Below are 16818 nucleotides of genomic sequence, written 5' to 3'. Positions count from 1 at the left end.
AAAATTGTATTTGTGCATGAAATGTAGACTTGAGCTTAACAGTCATTGAATAAGTTGGGTGCAAAATATGTTTTAAGTTAATGTTATTTTAAAATAAAAATGGAAGAGGTGTCTGTTTTTGAACCGCATGTTTGTTTCAATAAAACAAATTAATTTCTTTGGTGCAGAAACTTTGCAGAAGATAGCAGGTCATGAAACAGCATGAGGGCCATGAGGTGTGGCTGAAAGCTTCGTCAGTATCAAGGAAGTCGATCTTGTGCTGAGAATTATTTGTCATAATAAAATCTATTGCAGAGAATTAGGAACGGACAGAAGCGCCACCAAGAAAACGCTTCCCCGGCTGAACGAAGCAGTACTTTTGATTTTTAAATGTCTTTTTTATTTCAGGTATTAACGTAAACACCCCAACAACTCGTCTGTCGGAAATACGAGAGGTTTTGACTTAATTTCTCCAACAATTGACTGGTATTTTTGGGGATTTACGCGAAGCCGGAAGTAGCCGACGGTGAATCATCTCGACCGACTGAAAGCGCCACACCCACAGAGCAGACCCGCACATGTCCGCAAACCGCTGTCATCGGCGGGTCTCACCTGTCACACCGGGCCCGGTACCGCCCGCCTCTTCTCCCCCCTCTGTTAGTAACGATAAATCCATCTTTAAAACCCAATTATGCGATAATGTCTGTGTGTTATACTCAGGCTCCTGACGCGCCACCTAAAGGGTCTTTCCACCCCCGCCCCCCCCCGTAACAGTTCACAACAACGACAGTGCAAAGTTATCTCACTAAAAAGTGACACTACTGCGCATTAATATAACAATTAGTGACGTTTTATTAATATTATCGATGCTATAACATTTTTGTTCAAAGCTGTGGAACATGCTTCACCCTCATTGGCTGTTTGACAAACGTATTAAAGATGAGCTCCGGTAAGTTACATAAACGTTCATCATTCACAAAAAAAAAAACAACAACAACAACAACGTAAATATCACATGACCTAATATTATGTGTTTTATTTTGACTTTATTTTCCTGAATCTGCAGTAGAATAAGTTCTGCACGTTTCCTTCCGTGGCAAGGTCAACCCACATGTGCGTCAAGCCACAAATGACAGAATCTCTTTTCGATCAAGAACATATTCAAAGCAGAAGTCGATTAACCGAGTAGTCGATCAACACAACATTTTTTTTCAAGCAGAGATAACAAACGATTTCTTGTTCTTGTTCCATTGATAATAAATCAACACAACTTCATAGAGCTGGACAGGATGTCTTCAGATGTCTGGTTTTTTTTTCACCAAAAAGTCCAAATACCTAAAAATGTGTAGTGTGTAATAAGAGAAGCATCTTATTAAAGAGAGAAAGAATATTTTTTCTTACAAAGTTTGCATGAACCGTGACTAAAGTATAGCTGCATTTTATTTTCTGTTGATTAATCAACTAATTGTTTCATCTCTAGTTTCGATGCTTTTCTTTTTCAGATGCAGAATAGTAAACTGAATATTTTGTGTTTTCGACCGGTCAATGTGAAAAGGGCCATAACTAACGATTGTTTTCATTAACGATGAATCTCCTGACTATTTATAATTTTGTTTGTAAAATAACTGTAAATTGTGACAAACGCTTATAATTTCCCCCAAGATCTCTTGTCTGAAATCCACAGATATTCAAAGAAAAGCATCAAATCCTCACATTTGAGAAGCTGGAGACAGCAAATACGACATATTTTTGGAAAGAATCCATTGATAAGTCAAGAAGTTGATAAGCAGATTGATTGATAATGTCAATAAATGTAAGCTGCACATATGCTACTCACATCTAAATGCTGGTGTTATAACCAAACACTGTCACTGTTTGTCCCCACAGAGGTGTGTCCATTCTGCGGGAAAACGTATAAAAGGTTGAAGAGTCACCTGCCGCATTGCAAGGCAGCAGCGAACTCCAAAACACCTCCAACCGAACATCGTGTCAAAACGGATCCAACGACGTGGTCATCTCAGCTGGACGCAGGCTCCTCTGAACCGACAGCAAAGGGGAGAAAGTCCACGCAGACGCCGTCAATGGCGGCAAGTCCACAGTCAAAGAAGAGCACAAAACCGTCCGCACCACCACAGTCATCGTCTCCTGCGGCATCACTTCCACCGTCAACTAAGAAGAAGAAACAGAAGCTGTCTGAACAAATCAAGATGGCCGCCACGCCCTCCTCTACCACCACACCCCTCATATCCTCCCCAGCCGTATCTCAGTCTCCATCTCCCTCCGTCTCCAAGCCACAAAAGAAGAGTCTCCGTGCTCTGATAGAAGCTTCAAAGTCCGGTCAAGTTACTAAAGGGTCACTGGAAGGAACCAGATCTGCCTCAGGAGACCTGCCATCAGGTTCTCTAACAGATCCTCTAAAGACCAGAGCCACAGCACAGACAGAGACCGGCCTTATTCCAGATGACGCTGGTTTTTCCCCTTCGTCCACAGACACTAAACCCAAAGATGTCCCTAAAAAGAAGGCGTCAAAGACAAAGAAGGCTGCACAAACTCTGTCCACAACCAAAGATACTGACTCTCTGGATTCTGGAATAAATGAAGTTAGCACAAGCCCCCACGCAAGAGACGACCCCTGGGTGCACAGCGAGGGGGAAAGGGAGGATTTATCTGTGAATAAGATGTTTTTAAAATCCGGAAGTGGTCTCCAGGCCAGGATTACCATCCAGGATGTTAAAGCCACGTTAGGCCGAGTTAAAACCACCACTCGGTCCAGCAGGGCGGGAATCCTGAGCCAGGTTGAAACTACTGACAAACTAAGCAGCAAAACCAGACTTGACACTCGTCTGAGTCCGGTATCAGTTCCAGCAGAGAACCGAGACGATGCTGTGAGCTGCTTGGTAACAACTAAAACTCTGTCAGACGAGCTGCCCAGCGCCACTTCACAGCATCCAAAGCTGCAGCTTCAGAAAAAAAGTTCAAACTCTAAACCGGCGTCTTCAATCCCTCTGGAACGTGATGGTTCCTCTCAGCCCAAACCCGCCTTCCCTGCACCTCCCCTCCTCTCCGGCCGTCTGTCGGCTCAGGTGGGCCGAGCCACACTTCTTCCACGTACAGCGAGCATGAACGAGGGGCTGAAAGTGGGTCATCACATGGCAGGACTCCCGTCAATATCGGCGTCACCCATCCAGTTTTCCTGTCCTCATCTCACACAGACTCTGCCGGCGAGGGTGGAGCTGCCGAGAGCCGATGAGGGCAGGAAACAAAACGCCGCCCGCGGTCGAGCTGAAGGTCAGTACAGTAGAAGCTGACGTTCAGTGTCTGATCAGATTATTTTTCAAGCCAAAATGCCAAAGTTTAATGGTTCCAGCTTCTCAGAGATGTTTCTCTTTGTCTTCCATTATAGTTCATTAAATATCTTTGGGTTTTCAGCTCACAAAACAAAGATTTAAAGAAGTTACCTTAGGCCTTACTTTATTTTTCACTGTTTTCTAGAACCAGAAAATAATTGGCAGATTAATTGATAAAGAAAATAATAATAATTTGCAGTCCTGATCTTGTTTACTTATGTTTCAATAAGACATGACAATTTTATTCAGGCAGGTTCAACAACATTTATCAGTTTAGAGAACTTTGGGTTCTTTGAAAAAGCAGAAAAACATGTTTTTATTCCTCCTGTGTTTCGGCTTCAGAATCGAAATGCAGATATCGAATCAACACTACTATCACAAAGATTCACCCAGCCCTAGTGAAATGAAAGGGGGGGTGTTCTGAGTGTGTATTAACTGTCTGTGCACTGGTACTTTGTGGACGTTGTGGACAGCAGGTGCTGTGACGCAGCGGCGTCTCGGACAGGTGAGGCTGAGGGAGTTACCTGAGTGGCTGGCCTGCAAATCCCCCAGTCGTCCAAGAGATGTGGTGGAAATGGTGCAAAGAGGTCAATATGGAGCACATAAGTATATGTATTACACTGAATATACATGCAGGCCTTCTTGTTTTTGTATCTCTGTGTGATTCTACGCTTTTACAGGAACTGTTTTGGAAAATATGCTTATACATTTTCTGGAAACAGCTGCTCCTCCTTCTCCAACACCAGAACCTCTAACCTCTAAAGCTCACGGATGAAAAAGTTATATCTGCCGCGTTTAATCCATACAAACTTTTACAGAGTGAAAAACAGACTTTTTGTGGTTTCACTGGGGGTTATTTCCTCATAAGGCGACTTAGTGATGATGAAACTACAGTGAAGACTCAAGGAGGTCAGTGCTCCCAGCCAAGACACACTCTGGCACATAACTCTCCACAAAACCATGAAAACATTCAACAAATGAGACGTGACATGTTGATTCCTGAGCCTTCGAGGTGCTGAGAGGTGGATTTTATTACTTTTAGACAGATCCTGTCCATCTTTATGCTAAGCTAACTCCAGCTGCATGTTCACCGAATGCTCTGGGGTGGTGTCGATGTGCTGAGTGAATGACCCTCTTTCCAAATATGTCAAACTATTAAGTAACGTTGAGAGTGAAGTTTTACATGTGTCCGCTCCCCCTCCTCTCCTGTGCCCCCCGCAGGCTGGCTCAGGTATTACAGGAGGTACATCGACGTGAGGAAAGGTGGTGTTGGTGGGCTGGGCATGCTGTTGGCAGGATACTGTGTGCTCAGCTACATCTGGAGTTACCCTCATATAAGTGAGTGAGTGGGTCACTTTGCCTGCTGCTTCATGTAAGGGATAGATTTGGAGATGACTGAGCATGTTGCTGGCTGTTTGTTTTTTTCTTCCAGAGCGTGATCGCTGGAGGAAGTACCACTGAGGTCAGGGGAAGATGTGTGGACATGTGTGACTGTACATGGAAACAGCAGCTGCGGCAGGAGGAGGGTTCGGTTTTCACACTTCAGGTTTTTTACAGATTCAACAAGAAAACAACACAAGTGAGCTCAAGAGGCAGGTGTTTTCAGCTGTTTCCAGCCTTGACGCTGAGCTAAACCGACAGGCCCGCTGGCTGCAGATTTTATATTTAGCTGACAAACATGGGAGTGGTATCAGTCTACTCATCTAACAGTCTGTCAGAAGCGAAAATTCCCAAAACGTCAAACCATCCCTTCAACAACTGGAGGAGTTGTAATTCTGATACTGGTGGTTTCATTCTCTTTTGACTTGTACCTGAAAAAGGGCATCTGAAAGTCTGTGGGCAGGACACTGCAGGTTCGCTAAATTATTTTAGTTTCATGACAGAATTATTTATTTATTTTATTGAAGTTGAAGAGGTGTGTTTTATATTAGTTAGGTGAGGAAAATCTGCACAAAAGAGCTACAAAAAAAATTACTTTTAATTGGGATTTTTTTTTTTTTTTTTTTGGTCTCAGTTTAAGAGTTATAATAGTTTCAGCTCATGCCCGTGTGTGTGTCTGTGTGTGTCCCAGCAGCTCCACCAGGTGTCACTGCTGGGTTGTGTTAACAGGACCAGAAGGGCTGGGCAGTGAAATGTTTGCTATGCAGAGTTTTCTTAGCTCCTTTGTGCAGATGCATCGGCGCTTGGGGAATTAAAGGGAACCAACAGTTTTTAACTAGATATAATCTTTCCCTGGAAGCCCAGGTGTAGGGAGACATGATCCTGATATCAGCATCCATGAAAAGATCCTATCTGTGTAGCAGAGAGAACGTGAATCTGTTTTTCTTTGGAAATGCTTCCCCAGTCACATGATGTTATTATGCACGCTCAGGCTGTCAGTGCCTGTGTGTGAACACTCACAGAATAGTAATGGGGGGGGGGGCGACACTGAAGGAGGCTCTCAGCCGGACTGGACCAGTTTGTTATTGTATTCAAAATGAATTTATTGTTGACTCTCCTTGCTGCTGTAGTGAACACACATTAGCTACAAATGAAGAAATGACAGTAATTTTGAAACGATTTTTCCTGACGCCGCTTCCTGGCCAACACAATAAAAAATAATTTCCATTTTCTCATGTGTCTGTTTTTTTTGTTTTTGTTTTTTTTTAACATTCTTTTTTTTTCTCCATACAAAATTATAAATATTTTGTGTTTCACTTTTCAATTTTGTACAAAACAGCAAACTATACAAATCAAGTGAGACAAAAAAACAGTGAACAGTGAAAATGGAGGCAGAAACACAAATCTGCACTGAAAACGGGAGAAAAAGCACAGTATGTTCCTACCAGGCCCTCAGACGCTGATATGCATCCAGATAACAATGTTTTATCAACACTGTACGTGTCCCTACTTTGTGCAAGTCTAAAACTGACTTTCTTGTGAATGTAAGTGCTAAAGAGGCACAAAATCTGGCAGCAACTTCTGCGATGGCCACTGGCACTCAAACACAAAAAAAAAACAAAAAGAAGAAGACAGATGTGTTCTCTATCACCCCATATAAAAGGCCTTCAGTCTGCTTCTGTAGCCTATTGGCAAGCATATTTCACAGACATATTTACAAGAGAAAGGTGGCGCCGTCCGGAATCAGCCTCAGGAGCATTTTACACTTTCAACCTAAGCTTTGGTCCTGTGTTGGGTTTGGCAGAAATTCTTGCTTACACCATAGTACAGATTTCTGTAGACTTTAACGCAAAAAAATTAAAAATACTCCAAAAACATAAATACATGGCCAATATTTAGAGTTATTTTTTCTCATAATGGAAAAAAAGAGTTAAGTTTTAGCTCTGAACACTGAAGAAAAACTCAAAAATACTCAAACAAAACCAGAACACAATGGGAACCAAAGTCATTTTAGGGGAGAGAGCTTCAGAACAAACACTCGCAGAGCTGTTGTCACCAGCACAAAGAAATGAAGACCTGAGGGTGATTCTGGACATGACTACACTCTCTCCTGTTCATTTTGGTTGCGCTGCTGAGAGGGAAAACAGAGGATGTGTGAGAAATGCTCAAAAAAAAAAAAAAAAAAAAAAGAAAGTGAGGAATACATCCTGGGGGTTTGAGCGAACATTTGAGAATCAAGTCAAGAGTATGGCAATCGAACCACAGAACTACATACAAAACATAGTCATAGACCAGTGTGTGTGTATGCAGATTAACACACACACCCTGATAGAAATGTCAAGGTAGTAAAGCATAGATAGACAGATATGATCAATATATAATTATATGCAGAAGGCAGACAAACGTACGTACAATCGATGACCCTCCAAGGTCATTTCAACTAATGACGACATCGTCATGTTCACAAAGCCGGGGAACAACACGTTACAATGAACAAAACAGTCTTGTTTCATGTCATTTCTAAAAAAAAATGAGGAAATGAAAATGCAAATTTAAAAAAAAAAGATAAAACTACTGTAACATAATTATCTTCCTCAATCTGAGGACTTAGCTCCCCTGACACAAACACACTGTGAAATGATAAAAGTGGTTGAAGATCGAGATTCGTCTCGTGTCTGTGTCGGGGCTTGCATACCTTTAAGGTACAAAAGAAAAAATGCCAAAGAAAATGTGACTTAAGCACGAGAAAACAAGCACTGCTGAGTACAGCGACACTACGTCTCTGTGACTAGTCCGACTGGTTTCTAGTGTGAATAAGAGGTTATCCTTGTTGCAGGCAGCTGAAAGCAGGCAAATCAATTTTGGTTCTGTTCCAAATGTTCACATTCTGTTTAGCCTAGCGTGATCGACCGGAGCCTCAGAGTCAGACAGATCCTGAAAAAAAGCAACAGTGCGTTTAGTGCAATTTGTCTATGTGAATGTGTCTCTACTGAGCTGACCGTAAAGGAAATCTCCGCCTCTGCATCATCATTGTACTAAAGTGTGTGCGTGTTCACTGTGTATGTTTGTGATGCAGGAAGGAAATGAGTGAATGAATAGAACTTCTTCATGTAAACACTTCAAAATAAAAACCTAGAATTAGGCACAGTCATCGTTTTGTCCCTCCCCTTCATCCTGGGTATTTCAGCATAGGTATTCAGGGGGTAATCAGCTGGCACGAAGTATTAATGTGTGTGTGTGTGTGTGTGTGTGTGTGTGTGAAGAGAGGACCACTCTTATATTCAAGCCACTGAAGTTCCTACAACTGTGAAATAAACAGAACAATTCATTTTCCATCTGTTAGTCCGTTGCATTGCACACATTCCCGGATCTTTATAGGTTATATAAGTGCCCAAAAATAAAAATAATAATTAAAAAAGAACAAATAAAAAAAAAACAAATACATGCTACATGGCCAAAGATCATTGACCTGAAGGAAGAGTTAACCTCTCTTCACACAGGGTTTCTTTTGAGGGGGGGGTGAGGTGTATGACAAGTATTACAACAGGAGAGTTTACAAAAAAAAAAAAAAGAAAAATTCACATTCTCTCACACACACACAGACACACAGACACACACACACACACACACACACACACACACACACACACACACACACACAGGATGATATGAAGCATCAGTCTTAACATTCCAGGATGCTGTTGACCGCCGCCTCTAGAGCAGAGTCTGTGTCAGGGTGGGGGGGTGAGGCGAGCTGAGGGGGGTACTGGGGCTGCATTGGGTGGGAGGACACGTGGTGAGACCCATGGTAGTGCGTCTGTCCTCCCGACGTCGCTGCAAAAGATGGGGGGTTACCTTGGGGATAACTGTTGGCGGCGGTGAGGCTGTTGTTGCTGGCGCCGCTGGGCCCGTAGCGTTGCTGGGATCTCTTCAGTTCCAGGACGCTCTTGTTTTCTTCTACGTGTGGAGGGTGGAGTCTTTCTGCTGCACCTGGTCCTACTGCCCCACCCCCTCCCGGATCTCCATACCCGGGCTGGGAGTCTGTCCTGTACGGGGGCTCTGTGGAGCCTCTGTCTGACTGATTCCAACTACAGCTGGACTGAGGCGGGGAAGGGTCTTGGAAAAGTTTGGATTTCATCCCACAACAGAAGTCCTCCAAGAAACTGTCTATAAAACACACAGAAGAGAAGATGGATTTAAAAAAAAAAGTCTTTCTGTGAGAGAATTATTTGCTTTATTCTTCTCGTTCTTTTACCTGGATCCACTAGTACCATGCGTTTGTCCTGCGTCAGGTTGCTGCGCTCCTCTTGGTTGAAGGTCCTGTCAATCATCACCATTTCGGACGACGGACTTGAACGCTGCAGGGGAGGGAGAGGAAACCGTGTTAGCTCTGCGCATCATAACATGAAACATGTGTAAGTGCGCAACCACTTGCTCACGTGTGTGCCGACCTCGGCTTCCACCATTAGTAGTCGTCTGTATTTGTTCACCATGGCCTGGGTCCTCTTCAGCACCTGAGTCGCAACCACCTCAAATTCTTCATCCACTGTGAACAAAACGACACAAACCTCTATTTGGATTAAAGTGCTTTCGTTCTGCACGTCAATTTTATTACTTTCATAGATACACAACGTAAATATTCTACGCTTTTGAGGTAATTTTCTGCCTCTCAAGGCTTTACCCTGTGAGAACTCGTCCTGGCTGGGTGGAGCCCCCTGGAACACGTGGTAAGGAAGGAGTCTTTGCAGCGCATCGTTGATTGAAGCGAACTGACGTCGATCTGGGGTCTGAACTCCAGCGTGATCCTTCGCCAGCTGTTGTAAAATCCTTTTGAGATGACAGGAAAAAACAGACAAGCACACAAGTCAACGCTTGACAAATGCAGACATATCTAAATAGTGTATGCACAGTATGAAGAAAAAAAAACAAACTCACATTCCCTCTTTTGTAATTGGCGGAAGGGCAGGCCTCTTCTGTGCAGTGACCTAGACAAAGCAAACATACCAAAGCTGTCATAACACCACCGACACGGTCCCTGTGAGCTCATTCCAATGTAAAATGGTCACAGACACGAGTGTAAAACAAATAATTAATGTACCTGAGAGTTTAGCGTTGAATCTTGTGTCATGGTTTTCATGCCTGACAGAGATTATAAACAACAAAGCAACCTCATTAAGTCCAACTGCAGCAGACTTCACTTAAACATGTAACACACCGACAAAAAAACGCGGTAAAGCAAAGTCTTTGTTACCATGGATGTTGCTGAGCTGTGTCTGTTTGAGGGCAGGTGAAGGATTCTGAAAAATAAAAGTCAAAGTCAGTCAGAGAGCAGTTTTCAGGTAAGAGATACGAATTCAAAATGCAAAATGAATGAAACACCACAGTAACTTGTGAGTATACCTGTCTGTAGTCCTGTTCCTGCGTCACTGTACCAGGTAAGGGTGACAGAGACGCGCAGTTCTGAGTCTGAGTCACTAGAAGCCGCTGCACAGGGCTAGCTGACACTTGGCCTTGAGCGGCGATCCCCGCCGTCGCTGGTCCGACCAGGGTGAGCCGCCCAGGGGCGCAGGATGTCTGCACAGGGGCGGAGCTCGCACAAGAAACTCCTGTCCACGTTTGAGTTACACCCCCTCCAACCTGACTCCCACTGACAACTCCCTGATTCAAAATTAGCTGACCCCTCTGTGGCGCAGCAAAGTTCTGCCCGGCGACAATCTGTACCGTGTTCTGACTGGTGATTAGGGCATTAGAGTTGGGGTCAGCGGGGCCATTGTGGATGGTGCTGCCTGGAGTGAGCGCCAAAGAGGTGGGGAGCAAGAACTGTCCCGGCGGCATGTTTGTCTGGGCCTGCGCTTGTTGTTGCTCCAGGGGTGGCTGCACTACAATGGAGCCATTGGCTGTGTATTGCCCCCCAGCAGTAGCAGTGTTAGCGTTAACTACATTAGCCATGGTGGTGGGAGTGGGCTGAAGACCGACGCTGTAGACAGCCTGAGCCCCAGCTTGAAGGGGTTTGGGTTGGATAGGTCTGACAAGAGTCTGGGCCCCCCCCGGGCCTCTCTGAATAATGATGTTTTGAAGGGGGATGTTTTTGAAAGGTAAGCCGACTTGGCCTACCTGCCCTTGAGTAGGAGCAAACACCTGCCCCCCTGTTGTGGCCCCTGCTGCAGCTACAGGGGCCCCCGGCCTCAACACAATCTGAGGAGTTCTCTCCAAGCTGCTCAGAGTCATCACGCCCCCACCTGCCCCAAAGGAGCCCAACACCTGGATGTGCTGGGCCGAGCCATTGGGCAGCTGGGACACTCCTTGCAGGAACTGTCCCGTGGGGAACGCAGCAGTCGCCGTGGTAACCACACCCACTCCCCCTCCGTAACCCCCAGAGACCAGCTGGGAAGGAAAGGGAACAGGAGCCTGCACTAGAGTGGGGGCGGGCTGGGAGTCCAGTAAGGCCTCCTGGGCCAGCGTCTGCTCCGTGATGTCGGCCTCCAGGAGAGACTTCTGTAGGATGTCAAAGGGCTGGTCCTCTCCCCCAAGGTCCACCCCTCCAGGGGAGTTCCCAGTCCCCAATTCATCCTCGATGAATGAGAGGCTGCTGGAGAGCTGGAGGCCTGCCCCGGCTGAATCATCGCCAAATTCACCCATTGAAGAAGAGCCATCCTTGAGGCCGGTGTTGGAGCCGGTCTAAATGAGGCATTTAGAATAAATGAAAGGAAAGTGGAAAACTGTTTGCATGTGAAAGACCAATGTCCCTGTATGCCAGTGTCTTGGGTGACGCTTTTTAGCACATTTACTAAAACAGAAACTATTCCTTAAACCTTTAATCATCGAGTTTATCATTTTTGTCTCCTAACAAAATAATATCCAGTCGTGTATTTCCCTGGATTAGGTAGAAGTGAGTCCAGGTGGTTCGATATTTGTTCTGCAACAACTAGAGCTGAAACGATTATTCACCGTTGTGGAAACTCTCTGGTTTTCTCAGTCCTCTCTGATAGTAAATTCATTCTCTTTGGATTTTGTACCAAAAGTTGTGATGGACTTTGTCTGATTAATCAGACACAACTGACAGATCTTTGGCTTTTCAAACTGTTTCACAGCTCATGTCCATATAAAGTGAATCATAACAATGACGTCAGTGCTCAAATACAACCAAAAGCATGAGAAATGCTCTGCGCTGAGACCCTAATCCATCATCAGAAACTAAAATCTGCTTATGTTTTGGTTGGATCAAGGTAACCACAGGTATACTCACTGTGTCACTAGCAAAGAATGATCCATCCGACCCATAAGCTGCATTTGTCACATCATCCTCCTCAATCTGCAAAAAAACAGAATAGACAGAGTTAATGAATGAGTGGACTCCTTCTATGTCTTAAAATGAAGCATCTACTCAAAAAAAAAAAAAAAAAAAGGGAATGACTTTGAATTCATTCTGTAAGAGTCACTTACAGACTTGCTGTTGCTGCCATGGAGGTAGTCATTCAATGCATCCACATCTCTGCAAAGGGTGGAGAAGAGACTTTTAATGGACGCAGAACAAACGTCTAATATAACATAAATTTCCTTCTGAAAAATTGCTTTACTCATACAGTCACAAATAATGTTTAACACTATCTTGTGAATGGTGTGTTTGTTTACCAACTTCCCTAATTCAACAAAAAGGGGAAAAGGTAGGCTTGTAGTTCAAAGAGGAACCTTTGGTAATCGTGGCTGATCATTCAAGTGAAACTTAAGCAATGACGTAAAAATGCGTAACTGCACTGCAAATCACCTGATGAGGACAAATATCTATGCATCCATTCGTACTTCATTCCAATAATGTATGTCAATAATGTAAATGTCAGTTTTATTCAGGGATTTTTACCCTAAAATATCCAGAAGATGGCGATCGTCCTCATCATCCATGACACCTGGAAGATAATGGAGGGACACAGGTACAGAATAAAGCAGGTGAGGGGACGGGAGATTAAATAATTCATGTTTAAATCTGCAAGGACAAATGCCCGCTAGCTTCATTAATCAATGGAGTAAAACTCCGCTGATCAATGGGTTTTGTTTTTATTCTGAGGTAGAAGGCTAAGTGTGTGTATCGTGTTGGCGGTATGAGGATATCTCACTCACAGATTTCCAACAGGAAGCATGGATTCAGTCATTTAACACCCTTTGTTTCCTGAAACAGGCCGGGCTGCAGGGTGAGAAACTGCATTTAGTAAGATTACAAAATTATATGTGCAAGATACAGGGTGTGGGAGTGTTGTGGAGCGAGGCAGGCGAGATAGAAACACAGACGGGTGAGTGAAACAGGGGCTGCAGAGGAGGAAAAAGGGACAGATATGTTCTTCAGTGCTATGGGAGATCAGTGTATAAGTAAGGGCAGGATGGCCTTCATCCCCTCCTACAGATACTTGTCTCTGACACACAAACTCCCACCCATTACCCTCCTCTGCTGTCCCACATTGGTTGTCTTTCGTGCCTGCACACAGTGAAAATGGCCATTTGAGTGTAAAACTCCACCCTGCTCCATTTATACCTTGAATGGTTGTTTTGAGTTTCTGCATTGAAAGAGGTGTTGGCTTTATTTTGAGTCAGCCAGCAAAAGTATGCAGCTTTCTTGGTGCTACTGTTAGCAGGGAAGCAAAATGAGACAGTGAGCACGAGTTTGATGCGGCAGAATAATGGCCTGTGAGTGTTTGGACCTCTAACAAGTTCATTTGTCTGTTTTAATGTAATAGTAATAGTTGTATTTAAGCATTGTATGAGAGGATGTGTGTACCAGGAAACTCAAAACTCCTTGTGTTACTAACCCAGTATTTGAATGCAATTGTGTTTAAATTACAGGGTTGTGCTGTACTGTCAAAGTCAAGGGGAAATGTAGGCTTTGTGTTCATGAGTCTGTGGAAAACGGTGCAACTGCAATGCTACAAAATGGCTGTTACCATGCCATAGGCTGTCTTTACAGCCGAGCGACGCTCAGCCTCCATCTTTGACTCCGGCAGAACAAAGAACGACACGGCCGCTGTACAACAACAAGCAGTTTGAACCGACTGCTCTGTGGCTTCTTAACACAAGGAAGCCCGATAAAAAGTAGATTATATCGCAGAGAAGCGTTATTTTAAGAGTCTCCATACCGGATGGACAACAACTACATCGCCTCGTCAGAGCGGACAGGCTCCATTGTCCGTCAAAAAGTGGACACAGCGTTAAAAACAGACGTGAAAGGACGCCATGTTCAAACTAGTAAACTTTTAACACAAATGTTTTATTTCACAAAACGCTCCAAATGTAGGTTGTTTAAATGTAAAATACATTTAAAAAATATATATAATAACACTCAGTTTTGTCTCTATAATCTAAGAGACATTAAAACATCAGAAACTCAACCGTTAATTCAAACATGTAGACGTTAAACTTTACAGTTGACCGTTTAATATTCTGAGTTCTGCCGTTAGCAGCGATACGGGAGGAAAAACCGCATAAACCGACAAAAAACAGCTTTTTGTGGCTTTTCAAACACTGGATTTACAGCTCTCATCTCCAATTTATGTCACGTTGTCAGAATAAAACCATGTTTCCCAACAATATGAACATGTTGTTAAAATTTAGAGCTACATTTTCGTCGACTTCGAGATCCGCCCTAGCATGCATGCTTCGGCGCAAACCAAGCTAGCCCCTGCCCGCCGCGCTGCTCCCGTCACCGGGACTGCGCGGTATCGCCCGTCGGTTTAAAAAAAAAAAAAAAAAAAAGCCAGCTAATGTACAGCTTGCAAGTTTTTATTTCCAAAAATAGACCGAATCGACAGAATGATAATCGCATTCAAGCAGCACGAAAACGCCCGTCGCCCAGCCTGTGGCGGGTCGTCGCTGACGTGCTCCGTCTCTCTCCGCTGGGGAGGCTTTCATTTGCCCTCCATGCGGCTCATCCGCCGGCACGAAAAGCGTCACTTTTGCCCCGACATCCCGATCCGACGCGCTTTAATCGGAGGCTTTCTCCCGCGCCTGCCCGTGCCCTGGCCGCTCCGCAGCATTTTAACCATAAACATCGGCCTGTTCTGGTTAGCTAGCCCGCGATGTCGACGACGCCTGTTTTCGAAAACGTCGGCGGCTGGAATCCGTGGAAAATACTCCAGGACCGAGCAGCGGCGAGCCTCGGAAATATATCCCGATTAGCATAACATAAAGACGAGGCAAAGAGGCAAACCCTTTACTCCTGTCTCACTCCGCTTGAAACCCAATATCTCCATTTGGCAACTTTTAATTTGCTCCCCCCCTCCTTCTCCTCCTCCTCCTTCTCCCTCTCCCACTCATGTATTTTCCTCGCCGTCCCTGTTCTGCCTCGGATAGATTTTTCTCTCCGCTCAAACCCTCTACCCTCCCTGAAGGAAGGGAGGAAGGAGGTTGTGTGTGTTTTTTCCTTGAAATTTTTATCACAAAATTATAATACACTCAAAGGGAAACTCACCGTCATGAAAAAGCAGTGCCTTGTCAACGGGGTTTCCTCGCCATCACCGCACGGGCTGTCGGGGCAGTGCAGCCCACATCACCAGTGCTATCACACGACTCCACATTTGAATAGGAATTATCCAAACAACGAGTAATTAATAAACACACTTTTTTTTAATATATATATATATATATTAATATCAATTATAATCGCACCCTCTATTGCCCCCCCGTAAATAGCAGATACATGTTGTTAGACTTAATCATTACCGACAGTAGAGGGCGGACCTGTGATGTGTGCCACACCTTGACGTTGCTCAGGTATGACCATAGTTACTGTAAATGAAAGTGCTGCCTAGTTACTACTGATCCACTCGTACTTTAAAGTTTAAAGTCTGACAGTAAATAAAGTTGTAGTATAGTGTAGTTGTTGTAAATGAGTAATTTTTTGCATCTATATTTATTATGTTGTTATTATTTATCTTCCTAAATATTTGTTATTATAGTTTCCTGCAGCTTTCCTGTTCTCTGCACTGCTGTAACACTGTGGATTTCCCCACTGTGGGACTAATAAAGGCTATCTTATCTTATTTTATCTTATCTTAAGTTGTATCATGTCTACTTACACAATGTACGGTAGCTTACATATTGTAAAATATTAAAAACATTCAATTATCTCAATGCTTTGCATTTCCTTACTGTTTTTTAAATATTGAATTAATTGAAATATTTCACACTGATGGTTTTTAGTGACATTATGAAATAGTAAATAAAAGATAACATGCATCTGCTTTTGTACAATCTGTAAATGGGCATGTTGAAGCTCACAGAGAGACGGGGATAATAGAAATTACATGCATAATCAAGTGCTCACTGCAGAAAAAACAGCTGTGACCTATAGTATTAAATCATTATAACTCACATATTCGAATGCAGCTACGTTTGAACTATTACATATGGGGCTTCAGCTAATGGCTGTTCTCGTTACGGATTGATCTGCTGATTTTTTTCTGTTTTTGGTCATGAACTGATTTTTTGGTTTGTCTCTCTACCGTCAAACCTCAAATAGCTGTCATTCAAATAGCTGGGGGGGCTGGGACCATGAGATAATCTCCATGTTGTATGTAATCACTCATCAAAATAGTGAAACATAAATAATCAAAATAAAACAGATAATTTCCGTTCTAATTTTAGATACTGTTGGTTAGTCTAATCTATAACACCACATCACATTTTAGAAGCTTCTCATACGTTTTGCATGTAAAAGTTTTATAAAATAACCACTGATGTCTTATAAATGTAGTGGAGTAGAATTAAAATATTCTTCACCACACATTCTTTCTATTTAATATTTTTTTATTTGACTTTAGACACAAGTAAATTATTATTATTAATATTATATTAATAGATTCTTCTGTTGCCATGGCGCCGCGGATGGCTGCCTCGGTGTTTTGGTGCGCATTTTTTTGCCTTATTTTCTTTATAAATCCAGTTTTCTGCCTTGGTTTCCGGAGCTCTTTCACCAGAGAAGAGCTCATTAATATCAGAGAAACAACTCCAGTGGATTTTTTTCCTACTTTTCTCGACTCATCTGTGGGATTATTGGACATTTTGGTCAGAGGTGCACTGACCGTTGCTCTCGCAGTGAAACGCCGGAGGAGAGGAAAACGTGCCGGTG

At 43.5% G+C, this 16818-nt stretch overlaps 2 protein-coding genes across 10 annotated transcripts; one reads left to right on the top strand and one right to left on the bottom strand.

Annotated features, from left to right (window-relative positions):
• Positions 1–164: 164 nt before the first annotated feature.
• On the top strand, positions 165–5938 carry LOC139609234 (mitochondrial nucleoid-associated protein 1). 3 transcript variants are annotated; one of them, XM_071463544.1, is made up of 5 exons: positions 167–928; positions 1867–3267; positions 3803–3913; positions 4548–4664; positions 4759–5938. In XM_071463544.1, the coding sequence occupies exons 1-5, from the start codon at positions 919–921 to the stop codon at positions 4785–4787; spliced, it is 1668 nt and encodes a 555-aa protein (XP_071319645.1). In that variant the 5' UTR covers positions 167–918; the 3' UTR covers positions 4788–5938. The 3 variants fall into 3 exon arrangements, with proteins under 3 accessions (XP_071319646.1, XP_071319645.1, XP_071319644.1); XM_071463543.1 differs by having other exon boundaries at positions 3800–3913; XM_071463545.1 differs by lacking the exon at positions 3803–3913 and having other exon boundaries at positions 165–928.
• bicral (BICRA like chromatin remodeling complex associated protein) lies at positions 5782–15340 on the bottom strand. 7 transcript variants are annotated; one of them, XM_071463535.1, is made up of 14 exons: positions 13637–15340; positions 13231–13320; positions 12822–12885; positions 12565–12610; positions 12150–12198; positions 11953–12018; positions 10107–11384; positions 9958–10003; positions 9805–9845; positions 9642–9691; positions 9388–9533; positions 9146–9252; positions 8962–9064; positions 5782–8873 (listed from the first exon to the last, which is right to left on the bottom strand). In XM_071463535.1, the coding sequence occupies exons 4-14, from the start codon at positions 12603–12605 to the stop codon at positions 8389–8391; spliced, it is 2412 nt and encodes an 803-aa protein (XP_071319636.1). In that variant the 5' UTR covers positions 12606–12610; positions 12822–12885; positions 13231–13320; positions 13637–15340; the 3' UTR covers positions 5782–8388. The 7 variants fall into 7 exon arrangements, with proteins under 7 accessions (XP_071319636.1, XP_071319633.1, XP_071319635.1 ...); XM_071463532.1 differs by having other exon boundaries at positions 12822–13320; XM_071463534.1 differs by lacking the exon at positions 13231–13320.
• Between the last annotated feature and the right edge of the window lie 1478 nt (positions 15341–16818).

The sequence above is a fragment of the Trachinotus anak genome, unplaced genomic scaffold (assembly GCF_046630095.1).
Source record: "Trachinotus anak isolate AG129_WGS33_773 ecotype Australia unplaced genomic scaffold, CSIRO_AGI_Tana_v1 ptg000025l, whole genome shotgun sequence".
Lineage (NCBI taxonomy): Eukaryota > Metazoa > Chordata > Actinopteri > Carangiformes > Carangidae > Trachinotus > Trachinotus anak.
The sequence above is the reverse complement of the archived record's forward strand: the minus strand, read 5'-3'. Positions and strand labels throughout refer to the sequence as shown.

What these genes read in the sequence shown, in the direction of transcription:
- LOC139609234 (XM_071463543.1), top strand. An exon ending in CGCCCGCGGTCGAGCTGAAG is followed by an intron (nt 3,268 to 3,799) that starts GTCAGTACAGTA and finishes CGTTGTGGACAG; the next exon opens with CAGGTGCTGTGACGCAGCGG. An exon ending in CTGGAGTTACCCTCATATAA is followed by an intron (nt 4,665 to 4,758) that starts GTGAGTGAGTGG and finishes TTTTTCTTCCAG; the next exon opens with AGCGTGATCGCTGGAGGAAG.
- bicral (XM_071463532.1), bottom strand. Translation starts at nt 12,605, where the DNA reads ATGGATGATGAGGACGATCGCCATCTTCTGGATATTTTAGG. An exon ending in ACAGCTCAGCAACATCCATG is followed by an intron (nt 9,846 to 9,957) that starts GTAACAAAGACT and finishes AATCTCTGTCAG; the next exon opens with GCATGAAAACCATGACACAA. An exon ending in CATGGTACTAGTGGATCCAG is followed by an intron (nt 8,874 to 8,961) that starts GTAAAAGAACGA and finishes TGTGTTTTATAG; the next exon opens with ACAGTTTCTTGGAGGACTTC.